The following is a 14,606-nucleotide window of genomic DNA, read 5'->3' as shown; positions in this document are numbered from 1 at the left end:
GCTCCATGTCCAGGTCTAACTGTTGCTTCCTGACCTGCATACAGATTTCTCAAGAGGCAGGTCAGGTGGTCTGGTATTCCCATCTCTTTCAGAACTTTCCACAGTTTATTGTGATCCACACAGTCAAAGGCTTTGGCATAGTCAATAAAGCAGAAATAGATGTTTTTCTGGAACTCTCTTGCTTTTTCCATGATCCAGTGGATGTTGGCAATTTGATCTCTGGTTTCTGTGCCTTTTCTAAAACCAGCTTGAACATCAGGAAGTTCACAGTTCATGTATTGCTGAAGCCTGGCTTGGAGAATTTTTGAGCATTACGTTACCAGTATGTGAGATGAGTGCAATTGTGCGGTAGTTTGAGCATTCCTTGGCATTGCCTTTCTTTGGGATTGGAATGAAAACTGACCTTTTCCAGTCCTGTGGCCACTGCTGAGTTTTCCAAATTTGCTGGCATATTGAGTGCAGCACTTTCACAGCATCATCTTTCAGGATCTGAAATAGCTCAACTGGAATTCCATCACCTCCACTAGCTTTGTTCATAGTGATGCTTTCTAAGGCCCACTTGACTTCACATTCCAGGATGTCTGGCTCTAGATGAGTGATCACACCATCGTGATTATCTGGGTCGTGAAGATCTTTTTTTGTACAGTTCTTCTGTGTATTCTTGCCATCTCTTCTTAATATCTTCTGCTTCTGTTAGGTCCATACCATTTCTGTCCTTTATCGAGCCCATCTTTGCATGAAATGTTCCCTTGGTATCCCTAATTTTCTTGAAGAGATCTCTAGTCTTTCCCATTCTGTTGTTTTCCTCTGTTTCTTTGCATTGATCACTGAGGAAGGCTTTCTTATCTCTTCTTGCTATTCTTTGGAACTCTGCATTCAGATGCTTATATCTTTCCTTTTCTCCTTTGCTTTTCACTTCTTTTCTTTTCACAGCTACTTGTAAGGCCTCCCTAGACAGCCATTTTGCTTTTTTGCATTTCTTTTCCATGGGGATGGTCTTGATCCCTGTCTCCTGCACAATTTCATGAACCTCATTCCATAGTTCATCAGGCACTCTATCTATCAGATCTAGGCCCTTAAATCTATTTCTCACTTCCACTGTATAATCATAAGGGATTTGATTTAGGTCATACCTGAATGGTCTAGTGGTTTTCCCTACTTTCTTGAATTTGAGTCTGAATTTGGCAATAAGGAGTTCATGAACTGAGCCACAGTCAGCTCCTAGTCTTGTTTTTGTTGACTGTATAGAGCTTCTCCATCTTTGGCTGCAAAGAATATAATAAATCTGATTTTGGTGTTGACCATCTGGTGATGTCCATGTGCAGAGTCTTCTCTTGTGTTGTTGGAAGAGGGTGTTTGCTATGACCAGTGCATTTTCTTGGTAAAACTCTATTAGTATTTTTCCTGCTTCATTCCATATTCCAAGGCCAAATTTGCCCGTTACTCCAGGTGTTTCTTGACTTCCTACTTTTGCATTCCAGTCCCCTATAATGAAAAGGACATCTTTTTTGGGTGTTAGTTCTAAAAGGTCTTGTAGGTCTTTATAGAACCGTTCCACTTCAGCTTCTTCAGCATTACTGGTTGGGGCATAAACTTGGATTACTGTGATATTGAATGGTTTGCCTTGGAAACGAACAGAGATCATTCTCTCGTTTTTGAGATTGCATCCAAGTACTGCATTTCGGACTCTTGTTGACCATGAAGGCTACTCCATTTCTTCTGAGGGATTCCTGCCTGCAGTAGTAGATATAATGGTCATCTGAGTTAAATTCACCCTTTCCAGTCCATTTTAGTTTGCTGATTCCTAGAATGTCGACATTCACTCTTGCCATCTCTTGTTTGACCACTTCCAATTTGCCTTGATTCATAGACCTGACATTCCAGGTTCCTATGCAGTATTGCTCTTTACAGCATTGGACCTTGCTTCTATCACCAGTCACATCCACAGCTGGGTATTCTTTTTGCTTTGGCTCCATCCCTTCATTCTTTCTGGAGTGATTTCTCCACTGATCTCCAGTAGCATATTGGACACCTACTGACCTGGGGAGTTCCTCTTACAGTATCCTAACATTTTGCCTTTTCATACTGTTCATGGGGTTCTCAAGGAAAGAATACTGAAGTGGTTTGCCATTCCCTTCTCAAGTGAACCACATTCTGTCAGATCTCTCCACAATGACCCGCCCGTCTTGGGTTGCCCCACGGGCATGGCTTAGTTTCATTGAGTTAGACAAGGCTGTGGTCCTAGTGTGATTAGATTGACTAATTTTCTGTGAGTATGGTTTCAGTGTGTCTGCCCTCTGATGCCCTCTTGCAACACCTACCGTCTTACTTGGGTTTCTCTTACCTTGGGCGTGGGGTATCTCTTCACGGCTGCTCTAGCAAAGCGCAGCCGCTGCTCCTTACCTTGGACGAGGGGTATCTCCTCACTGCTGCCCTTCCTGACCTTCAACGTGGGATAGCTCTTCTAGGCCCTCCTGCATCCGCGCAGCTGTGGCTCCTTGGACGTGGGGTTGGTCCTCCCTGCCGCCGCCCCTGGCTTCGGGCGTGGGGTAGCTCCTCCTGGCCGCCGCCCCTAACCTCGGACTTGGGTTAGCACCTCTTGGCCGTTCCTGCACCATCGAAGCCTGGCACTCTCAGCCATTGCCCCTGACCTCGAACGTGTGGTAACTCCTCTTGGCCGCCGCCCTTCAGGCATGGGGTCCTCCTGGCTTCTGCCCCTGACCTCTGCCCCTGGCTTCGGGCGTGGGGTAGCTCCTCTTGGCCGCGCTTAGTGCGCCGGTCACAGCCGCCCGCGCTTAGTGCGCCGGGGACCTAGACTGTCTAAAAAACACAAGTGTCTTCTATTACATCTCCATTACAAACCAGTGGCATTATGCCAATGTGGTTTAGTGGTGTTTTTTTTTTTTTTTTTTTTTAATTCTATGAGAGACTAAAGCAATGCAATTCAAACACACAGCTCTTTGTGATTTTTTTCCAAGGATAAAATTTAGCATCTAAACAGGACAAGATGGAATGAATATTCTTCAGGTGTCTTAGTCACAACCCTTAGTTGCAGGGAATAAAGCGGTGTAGCCATCTTCCTGAGAGATATAAACTAAATGCAAAACAAACAAGAAACGGTATTTTGTTTCCACCATTGTCTTAGACCATCATGCCTCTTTCCTTGCCCTTGACATCTTGGGCAGCTCCTATAGCTTTTCAGCCTCTTTCAGGTTTAAATAGCCCAAGCTAATTTAATCTAATTTAAAACTCTCTCACATTCACTTTTTAAAAACAGCTTTATTAAGATATAAATTATATATAATTCAGTGTTGAAATGTACAATTCAGTGGTTTTTAGCATATTCAGAGTTGTGCGACCATCACTACAATCAATTTTAGAACATTTTTCACCACCCACAAAAGAAACTCACACTTGGTTTAAAGCCCCTCTCCTTTTTTGGCTCAGGGACCAGTTATTGCTGGAGAGAGAAATGTCACTCCTTTTATCATTTTCCTCTGTTACTCAATTTCTCCCCTACAAATTCCAGAATTGGGGCAGGGAAGGTGAGGAGCGGGGAAAAGAGGCAAAGGTAGTTGGATGACCAAACTTTCCCAGTCTGCCTGACACTGATGAGGTTTTGTAGGACTCAGGACTTTCACGGGCGAACTCAGAGAAGTTCCAAGCAAACTGGGATGGTTACTTACCATCTGGGATGGTTAGTTACCATATTGATTTGGTGCTGTTTGCATTAATAATTCACTCATTTGATCAATAGCTGGTCATCACACTGTCACAGCCACTTTCCTGGTGTTCCAACTCTTAGCTCTTCTTTGGGTGACTGCCAAACTGCAATTTCCTAACAGCGTATACACACTGGCTGACCTCTTCCCCTTCCACATCCTGTCTTCCATTGCTGGTAATGTTAAATTTGATTGGGTTAAAATGGTAACAACCAGAAAGCTTGACCATTATAATGTCAAGTTTCTACTTTCATGACTAGCAAATTATCCACCGGGTGATATTTCAACACCATTTAGATATTCAGCCCCCTATCAAACTTTTACCTAATGGTTTCAGCATTAACAGTCTTTGGCTGATTTATTTCATTAGGGGTTGCAAAATGATTTATTCTCTAATTCAGAAAGATGAGTCATGTTGCTAGGAATATTCATGTACAAATGCCCATGTGGACATGTTTTCAATTTTCTTGGGGGTATATATATATAAACCTAAGAATGGAATTGCTGGGCCATAGCAACTCTATGTTTAACACTTGAGAAGTTCCCAGACTATTTTACAAAGCAGCTCCACCATTTTACAATCCTGCCAGTAGCACTGAAGGTTGTACTTGCTCCACACTCTTGCCAGCACTTGATATGGTCAGTCTTGTGGGGGATACAGTCATTCCAGTGGGTGTGAAGTGGCAGCTTGGTGGGGTTTTGATTTGTATTTCCCTAATGATAAGATGGCTGGTTGGCATCACTGACTCGATGGACGTGAGTCTGAGTGAACTCCGGGAGTTGGTGATGGACAGGGAGGCCTGGTGTGCTGCAATTCATGGGGTCGCAAAGAGTCAGACACAACTGAGCAACTGAACTGAACTGAATGATAAATTATTTTTGAGCATTTTTCGTGTGCTTGTTGGTCAATTGTCCACCTTCTTTGGAGAAATGTCTACTCAAATCCTCATTCATTTTAAAACTGGGTTGTGTTTTGTTTAATATACATTCTGGATACAAACCCCTAAACATAGACACACATTTGCAAATATTTTCTCCATTCTATAGGTTGTCTTTTCACTTTTTTGATGTTAAACTTTGAAACATTATTTTTTCTTTTGTGACTTGTGCTTTTCCTGTTGTACCTAACGCTTTGCCCAGCCCAAGTTGACAAAGATTTACTGTTGTTTTCTTCTAAGAATTTTGTTTTAGCTCTTTTATTCATGTCTATGAGGCAATTGCATTAACTTTTGCACATGATGTAAGGTCTAACTTCAGTCTTTTACAAGTGTATATCCAGTTGTCCAGCACTTTTGGTAAAGACTTCTTCCCCAGGGAATTATCTTGCCACCCTTGTCAAGAATCAATTGCCTATTGTAAAAGGGTTTATTTCTGGACCCTCAATTCTATTGCATTGAGCTATATATTTATCTTTATTCCAGTTATACATTGTCTCAATTATTGTAGCTTTGTAGTAAGTTCTGAAATCAGGAAGTATAAGTCCTTCATATTTGTTCCTTTTTGTTTGGCTATTTTGGATTCCTTGCATTTCCAGATGAATTTTAAGATCAGCTTGTTAATTTCTGCCCAAAAAGCAGCTGGGATGTCAATAGTGATTGTCTTGAATTTGTAGACCCATGAAGAATACTGCTAACTTAACAATATTAAATCCTCCAATCTATGAACATGGGATGTCTTTCCATCTATTTCCTTATTCTCAGGTCTTTAAAAATTCCTTTAAAAAATGCTTTGTAGCTTTCAACATACAGTCTTGCACTTCTTTGATTAAATTCCTAAGCATTTTATCATTTTGATGCTATCATAAATGGAATTTCCCTTTAGAATTGTTATTGTTAGTGTAGCAGTACAGTTGATTCTGTATATTGCTCAACTTAAAAAATTTTGTGTGGATTCTCTAGAATTTTCTGTATACAAGATCATGTCACCTGTAAATGTTGTTCAGTTGTTAAGTCATGTCTGGAGGCTGCAATCCCATGGACTGCAGCACACCAGGCTTCCCTGTCCTTCACTGTCTCCCAGAGTTTGCTCAAATTCATGTCCATCAAGTCGGTGATGCCATCCAACCATCTCATCCTCCGTTTCTCCCTTCTCCTCTTGCCCTCAATCTTCCCAGCAATAGGGACTTTTCCAATGAGTTCGCTCTTTGCATCAGGTGGCCAAAGTATTGGAGTTTCAGCTTTAGCATCAGTCCTTCCAATGAATATTCAGGATTGATTTACTTAGGAATATTAGGATTGACTGGTTTGATCTCCTTGCTCTTTCAAGAGTCTTCTCCAGCACCACAATTTGAAAGTATCAATTCTTCGATGCTCAGCCTTCTTGATGGTCCAACTCACACATTCATACACAACTACTGGAAAAACCATAGTTTGACTATATGGACCTTTGTTAGCAAAATGATATCTCTCCTTTCTAATATGCTGTCTAGGTTTGTCATGGCTCTTCTTCCAAGGAGCAAGAGTTTTAATTTTGTGGCTGCAGCCACCATCCACAGTGATTCTGGAGCCCAATGAAATAAAATCTGTCAGTTTCCACTTTTGCCCTATTTGCCATGAAGTGATGGGACTGGATACCCATCACTGGATCTTAGTTTTTTGAATGTGGAGTTTTAAGCCCATTTTTTCACTCTCCTCTTTCACTCTCATCAAGAGGCTCTTTAGTTCCTCTTTGCTTTATGCCTTAGAGTGGTATCATTCGCATGTCTGAGGTTGTTGATATTTCCCTCAACAATCTTGATTCCAGGTTGTGAGTCATTCACCCCAGCATGTCCTATGATGTACTCTGCATACAAGTTAAATAAGCAGGGTGACAAAATATAGCCTTGATGTACTCCTTTCCCAATTTTGAACCAGTCTGTTGTTCCATGTTCAGTTCTAACTGTTGCTTCTTGACCTGAATTCCAAAAACATTTATGGCTTCACTGACTATACTAAAGCCTCTGACTGTGCAGATCACAACAAGCTGTGGAAAATTCTTGGATAGGAATACCAGACCACCTTATCTGTCTCCTAAGAAACCTGTATGCAACTATATAGAAGACGTTTTCTTTCTTTTTAATCTGGATGCTTCTTATTTCTTTTTCTTGCCTAACTGCCCCCGCTATGGACCTGCAGTACAACGTTGAGTAGAAGTGGTGAGAGTGGACATCCTGTCTTGTTCCTGATCTTAGGGAGAAAGTATTAAGTTTGATGTTAGCTATATGTTGTTTTTGTTTTTTATAGTTGCTCTTTATCAGGTTGAGGAAGTTCCTTTCTATCCCAAGTTAGCTGAATGTTTTATTATGAAAGGGTGTTAGATTTTGTCAAATGCTTTTTCCACAATGAGATGACCATGTGATTTTTGTGCTTTATTCTATCAATATGGCATATTACACTGATTGATTCTTGAGTGTTATACTAGCCTTGCATTCCTGGTATAAATCCTCTCAGGTCACAATGTATAATCTTTTTTATGTTGCTGGACTCAGTTTACAGAAAGAGTACAAAGTAGATCTTGATGGGGCCAACTGAAGGTAAGCAGCATAGTAACTGAAGTCAGGAAGTCCTGACTCTGAAGCCAGTGCATTTTTTCCACTAGAAAGTAAATCAATATGGATATGCAATTTGATGGTTTAAATGAAAAATGCATAAAAATATGAAGGCATGGTTCCCTAGTCACAAATTACTTGTAATACTGATGAGAGGATATATACACATAAAATAATGAGAAAATATTTTAAAATAGGACTAGGTGTAGAAAATAAAATCAAGGTGAGAGGTTACCTTGGGTTTCCCTGGTGGTTCATACAGTAAAGAATCCGCCTGCAATGCAGGAGGTTCAATCCCTGAGTTGGGAAGACTCCCTGGAGAAGGGAATGGCAACCTACTCCAGTATTCTTGCCTAGAGAATTCCATGGACAGAGGAGACTGGCGGGCTATAGTCCATGAGGTTGCAAAGAGTGGGACACGACTGAGCAACTAACACTTTCATTTTCACAAGTGGTTACCTTGTGTTTCATTTATATTCACGTAGTGGAGGGCACCGGAGAAGGCAATGGCACCCCACTCCAGTACTCTTGCCTGGAAAATCCCATAGGAGGAGGAGCCTGGTAGGCTGCAGTCCATGAAGTTGCTAAGAGTCGGACACGACTGGGTGACTTCACTTTCACTTTTCACTTTCATGCATTGGAGAAGGAAATGGCAACCCACTCCAGTGTTCTTGCCTGGAGAATCCCAGGGACGGGGGAGCCTGGTGGGCTGCCGTCTATGGGGTCGCACAGAGTCGGACATGACTGATGCGACTTAGCAGCAGCAGCAGCAGTGGAGGGCACAAAATATTGGCTTCAATACTCAATGCCTAGCTTCCTGGGAAAAGCTTTTAAACTATCAAAGATTGATACTAGAAAGCTAACCTAGAAGAAGGAGAAGGCAATGGTACCCCACTCCAGTACTCTTGCCTGGAAAATCCCATGGATGGAGGAGCCTGGAAGGCTGCAGTCCATGGGGTCGCTGAGGGTCGGACAAGACTGAGCGACTTCACTTTCACTTTTCACTTTCATGCATTAGAGAAGGAAATGGCAACCCACTCCAGTGTTCTTGCCTGGAGAATCCCAGGGACGGGGAAGCCTGGTAGGCTGCCGTCTATGGGGTCACACAGAGTCGGACACGACTGAAGTGACTTAGTGATAGCAATAGAAACCTAGAAGAAAAAAACATTTAATGGGCACATACTATGTTCTTGGTGTTTTAATATATTCTTAAACTAGAAACCGTATTATTCCTGATTTACAAATAAAGGAATTACAGTTCAAAATAAGTTAACTTAAACTGGAAGCCAGGATATGATTTCAAGTATGTCTGATTTGTCCAGGAGTACAGCTCTCTGTGGTACATCCACATTCCAGAAGCATCGTAAAGCAGAAGACTTGGAGGTTAATAGTCTAGCATTTAAGTCTCATAAATAACATTGTTATTAAATTTTGAGCAATTCATAGCACCTCTCATATGACTAGTTACTCTGTTTAAATAAAATAGAGACGATTACATACCCTGCTCTTATCTCTGAAGGATCATAGAGTAAAATCCAAGCATGGGAGAGGGTTAGGCCAAAATACTAAACATGACTGTGTGTGCATGTCTATGCGATACTTACATATCTGTATCTATACCTCAAAGCCAATATTAAAACTGTTAACAGAAATAACTACTAATGGAAAACACTGAAGTTACTGTTAGTTTTTAAATAGTTTGTCTTTCATTTCTCAAAAATTCCTTGGCAAATACTATATGTTGAAATGGTATCTGGAAAAGTGAGGAAAGAAGATTTAAAAGTGAGGGAAACGACACATTAATAAAAAGGCAAGGTTTTCTGTATATAGTCATTAGTACCCAAATCTGTGCATGCTATTTATAGAGGCTCCATTAACTAGTTTCATGACCAAGGCCAAGTTCTCTACATTATGATTCGGTTAATCTCCTAATACAGAAACATCAGTTCTATTACCAGAGGGGTGTTGTGTGTGTAGAATGAGATTATAACATGAAAGTCACAGAAAAAAGCTAGTATTGAATTTCACCATTTGGGACCTGCTTGTGAGAGTTGGACTGTGAAGAAAGCTGGGCACCAAAGAATTGATGCTTTTGAACTGTGGTGCTGAAGAAGACTCTTGAAGAGTCCCTTGGACTGCAAGGAGGTCCAACCAGTCCATCCTAAAGGAGATCAGTCCTGGGTATTCATTGGAAGGACTGATGCTAAAGCTGAAACTCCAATACTTTGGCCACCTCGTGCGAAGAGTTGACTCATTGGAAAAGACCCTGATGCTGGGAGGGATTGGAGGCAGGAGAAGAAGGGGATGACAGAGGATGAGATGGCTGGATGGCATCACCGACTCGATGGACATGAATTTGAGTGAACTCCAGGAGTTGGTGATGGACAGGGAGGCCTGGGGTGCTGCGATTCACGGGGTTGCAAAGAGTCGGACACAACTGAATAACTGAACTGAACTGAACATAGGAAAAACATCTTTCATCACTAGAATCCAGTCTTCATATCTATGGCCTCAACTGAAAGAAACTATTATTCTGATAACCTCGCTAACCTCCCCAGTTCTCACTACAGGTCTTTCTAAATTGTCAGATGAACCTTATGGTTAAGCCATTTCTCTTTCTGGTGACAGAGACAGAAGTAACCTGATGAACAAAAAGATCGCTTCTGGCCTTTATAAGTCTAGGAACTTTTACATCCTACTTCCCAAGGCTGAAAATTTTTATGCTATACCATTTACTTTATATCCTTTGCATCTTGCCCAGGGTAACACATCCAAAAGTACATAATAAAAAGAGAAAATAAAATTAAAAAACAACAAAAAATCTTCCCTCTAATACTTGGCTACAGATTGTATTCAGGGTATGAATAAGAGATGCTACCACAATAGAATGGCAATTTTTATTTTACAATGACAAGGCAAAATAACCGCTATTGAGTTGACCATGAAGTCACATTTGAGTTCATACCTTGCAACTGAACTTTCCCAGTTCAATTAATTCCACTGAAAACAGACTTAAACCTCTGTCTGCAGAAGAAGTGTAGGCCAGATTTAACCACGATGATGGAGATGGCTGACAAGATTAAGCAAAGAAAATGACTGCACTCTGTTTCAAGTTCTTTTTCTTCTTGGAAACATTCTCCATGGTACTATAAGACTCAAAATAAAGACAGACTGTCCTGGCCAGAGAAGGTTAAAGCTGTCATAGAGAACTGTAGACTATTCTTCTGTCTTTGTCTGGTGATATCCATGTCTCTCAGAGAGGTCTGGCTAAACGAGAATATTCTTTGCAATAGCATTCAAAGTCCTTACTTGGGTCACATCTGTAACCTTTAGAGAATATTCTGAGTTAGAAAGAGAGGCTCCCATAGCAACAGAGGAATTTCTGCAATGGAAATAATAAAGAAACAGAAAATTACATAAGTTGTTAAATGAACCCTCCTACTGGCACTTCATTTTAGGGTAGATTTCATGGCTCAAGAACAAGGACCCTGCACTAACATATTTCATAATTTTTATTAGTTACTTGAAACACCTAGTGTCTAAATATACCAGATAGTATATTTGATTTTATATCTGGAATTGTAAATCTAAGGCTCTTGCTTCTTTTATATCTCATTTTCCCCAACTTATAAACAGAAAATAATCAATTAACTATTAAATTATAGGAATCCTCTCAAGTATGATAGAAAACACATAATAGTTTAAATTCCTTAAAAGTGATAAAATTTCAAAATGACTAAAAGTGGGGAATTCCTTGGTGGTCCAGTGGTTAGGACTCTGCTTTCATCACCAAGGGTGTGGGTTGACTCCTTGGTCAGGGAACTAAGATTCCACAAGCTGTGAGACATGGTCAAAAACAATAAAATTTAAAAAAAAAGAGAGAGAGGGTAAAAGTGAGGAAATATTTAAGTATTAACAGTAGGAAAGATAAAAAGGACTACAGCTCTTCCATCCTTATTACCTTAGTTATTAACTTTGCTAAAGGAGATCACAGGTGAATGGGCACACATACATATCTACTTCATCTGAAGCTTAGTTGCTGAATTAGAGTTTACTATTAACTGGTCTCGGAGAAGGCAAAGGCACCCCACTCCAGTACTCTTGCCTGGGAAATCCCATGGATGGAGGAGCCTGGTAGGCTACAGTCCATGGGGTCCCGAAGAGTCGGACACAACTGAGCGACTTCACTTTCACTTTTCACTTTCATTCACTGGAGAAGGAAATGGCAACCCACTCCAGTGTTCTTGCCTGGAGAATCCCAGGGACGGGGGAGCCCAGTGGGCTGCTGTCTATGGGGTCGCACAGAGTCGGACACAACTGATGTGACTTAGCAGCAGCAGCTAAGTCACGTCAGTCGTGAACTTAGACCATTAACTCGTCTAAGTTCAGTAAAGCCTTAAAGATTTGGAGGTTAGCCTATGTTCAGAAGAGCCTGCTTATTTAAGGCAGGATAAGAGCCACTCTGCAGTTAAAAAACTTTAAAAATGACTAATACTTACATGCTAATCACAACATTCTATTCATTAATCATGCCATCAACTAAGGTTTTCCTATTTGGAGAAGTAAAAATTAATCCCATTCCTTTTTGTAGGAGTCAAAGGAGTCATTTTTACCGAAACTTCATTCCTGAATCTCTAGCCGACCGAGCAGAACAGTGGAATTCTGTGGCACCTGAACCCTCAAGGATCCTCTGCAGATTTCTATCTGTTATGCCACCCCCTGTTGGAAAGAATAAGTAATATAGTAAATACAATAGATTTTCACATAAAATTTAGTGACTAATATGACTGCTAGCTCTACCTGGAATCTTCATACTGAAATTCCTCTTTGATATTCTCTCCTTACTCAGCTAAAATGAATTTAGAAACAAATGATGAAAGATAAGAATGCAGACTCTGGAGAACAAAAGATCAAAGAACCTTTATGACAGAACTGTACATGCCCACTGGTTTGTATAACAATGATCTAAAAGACTACTCTGGGGCCAGGGAAATAATTGAGTACTCAAGCCCTGCTTCCCCTAATTAAAGCAAAATCAAATTAAAAGCAAAGACTCAGAAACGTATCTCAAAGAGAAAACCTCAAAACAAAATCAAAAACAAAAACAGAACATCTCCAAGGTTCTTCTCTGGCCCATAACACACGGACTTCACACGGAAATGGGAACAATGCAAGGTGTTACACAGTTTCTTTATTATAATGCCCATTTTTAAATTTCATTTTACAGAAGAATTTGATTCTAGCTTATTAAAATTGCATAATCAAGGATTTTATGACTCATTTGTTTTGAGGAACAATCTTTTAAATGTCTGTATATAAAGAATTATATTCTCAACTGATATCAGATTAGATGACTGTTAAAATATGTATTTTTTACCTCAAGCTATTAAAGTTGCTTGAGATCAACTTTATTATGACCAACCTAGACAGCATATTAGAAAGCAGAGACATTACTTTGCCAACAAAGGTCCGTCTAGTCAAGGCTATGGTTTTTCCAGTAGTCGTGTATGGATGTGAGAGTTGGACAATAAAAAAGCTGAGCACCAAAGAACTGATGCTTTGGAACTGTGGTGTTGGACAAGACTCTTGAGAGTCCCTTGGACTGCAAGGGGATCCAACCAGTCAATCCTAAAGGAAATCAGACCTGAATATTCATTGGAAGGACTGATGTTGAAGTAGAAACTCCAATACTTTGGTCACCTGATGCAAAGAACTGACTCACTAGAAAAGACCCTGATGCTGGGAAAGACTGAGGGCAGGAGGAGTAGGGGACAGCAGAGAATGAGATGGTTGGATGGCATCACCAACTCAATGGACATGAGTTTGAGTAAGCTCTGGTAGTTGGTGATGGGCAGGGAAGCCTAGTGTGCCACAGTCCATGGGGTTGCAAAGAGTCGGACACAAATGAGCAACTGAATTGAACTGACTGATTAAAGTTGCTGAAATAACTTGACTTACACACTCTTTCAGACTCATTAACTTTTTTTTTTTAGTCATATAGTACAACAACAACAAATACCACTGAGCCCTAAGAAAGAACACAGACTGAGAGGTCAGATTTATTAGAATCCTGGCTTTACCACAGTGGCCCTTCACAGCTATGTGGCCTTGGATAAATTACTCAAGTCCACTAAGCCTCAATTTTTTTCATCAAAGAGGGATAGTATTGCTTACTTCACAAACTTGTTGTAAGGATTAAAAGACAAATATTTGTTATTTCTTTCTAACAAATAACAGAATATCTGGTCACTGAAATACATGTTACTCAGTTATCAGAACATAAGTAATACATTTCCCAAACACAGATTAACAGTTGGGACTTGAAAGAACAACTACTTCAATACTTTTCTTTATAAAGATAAGGGAACTGGAGCCTAAATTATAAGCTTCATTATGAAAATCCTCTAGAGGGAAACTGCTATATTTTATCTTTATATTTCCCAGTGATGGACACATATTAGGCTGATTTACCCAGGAATTTTTACTTGCTGGTATTTATTTACATGAAATTATCATAATTTATTTATAGATCTACTCAGTAAGCTCCTCAAGTAGAAGGATTACTTCATATACATTTCTGTGTTTTTATATCTACCACAGAACCTGGCATATAATCAGCATTTTCTTGGTAAGGTTTGTTAAATAATCACAAATACTTTGGATATAACATCATCTCACTTAAGACTATAAGCCTCTTGAGGAAGTAGTTTCTTGTGTAACTCTGTATCCCAAGTAGTGCCTTGCACACAGCACATAACTTAATAATTACATATAATGCCAAAGCAATCTTAAGTTAACAACTGTCTAAGTGTGGGTATTAGTCGTCAAGACTAAATACATTTAGTCTTAATGGAAATGCATCAGATACAATTAAGTCTCTTTAAGATTCCCTAATAAATCTCTTAAGGGTCTCAATTTAACAGATAATGTATGCTTTCTGTCTGCTTATGTTTCAGGAACTTGCTACAAGTCAAAGCTTTCCTAAAATTCTGACACTATACCTCTATTTGGCCTCTTTTAAAAAGTTTTCTTATATCTATCACCATTTGACTCCTGGTCAGTCTTGGCATTACTGGTATTAAGACAACCAGACATTATATGCCTTCTGATGTGATGAAACGTGAAGTATACAGAATTATTGTGAACTATTTCTACCAAAAATATTTAACCAGAATCTAACCAAGCCTTATGATCTAACTACCAGTTTATAGGAAATACAGAGACTAGGAAATACATGCTAAACAATATTGAAAGGAAACAATCCAGTAAAACCAGAAATTAGGACATTTTATAGCATAAGTTGTTCAAACTTACGCTATAAAAGTATTGGCCGACTATTAAATGGTATTTTAGGGAAT

At 39.9% G+C, this 14,606-nt stretch overlaps 1 protein-coding gene and 1 long non-coding RNA gene across 15 annotated transcripts in view; one reads left to right on the top strand and one right to left on the bottom strand.

Moving 5' to 3' along the window:
• The window catches only part of LOC147344161 (uncharacterized), a 37,033-nt gene that overhangs the window by 15,779 nt on the left and 6,648 nt on the right, over positions 1 to 14,606 (top strand). The gene's annotated exons all lie outside the window — the stretch shown is intronic.
• The window catches only part of CUTC (cutC copper transporter), a 33,110-nt gene continuing 28,635 nt past the window's right edge, over positions 10,132 to 14,606 (bottom strand). For 8 of the 14 annotated variants that reach the window (XR_015155174.1, XR_015155177.1, XR_015155176.1 and 5 more), the window contains 2 exons: positions 11,862 to 11,967; positions 10,132 to 10,630 (listed from right to left, as the gene is read on the bottom strand). Coding sequence is in view for 5 of the 14 variants with exons in the window: in XM_086377211.1 (XP_086233337.1) it covers positions 10,516 to 10,630; positions 11,862 to 11,967 (221 nt within the window). In the remaining 9 variants the exon portion in view is untranslated. Of the gene's footprint in view, positions 10,631 to 11,747; positions 11,968 to 14,606 lie in introns of all 14 variants that reach the window. The other 6 variants (XR_015155170.1, XR_015155175.1, XR_015155172.1 and 3 more) reach the window with 1 other exon arrangement.

This window comes from Bos grunniens, chromosome 26 (assembly GCF_055505025.1).
Source record: "Bos grunniens cultivar Pamir isolate PY7600 chromosome 26, Bosgru_T2T1.0, whole genome shotgun sequence".
Taxonomy (NCBI): Eukaryota; Metazoa; Chordata; class Mammalia; order Artiodactyla; family Bovidae; genus Bos; species Bos grunniens.
The sequence above is the reverse complement of the archived record's forward strand: the minus strand, read 5'-3'. Positions and strand labels throughout refer to the sequence as shown.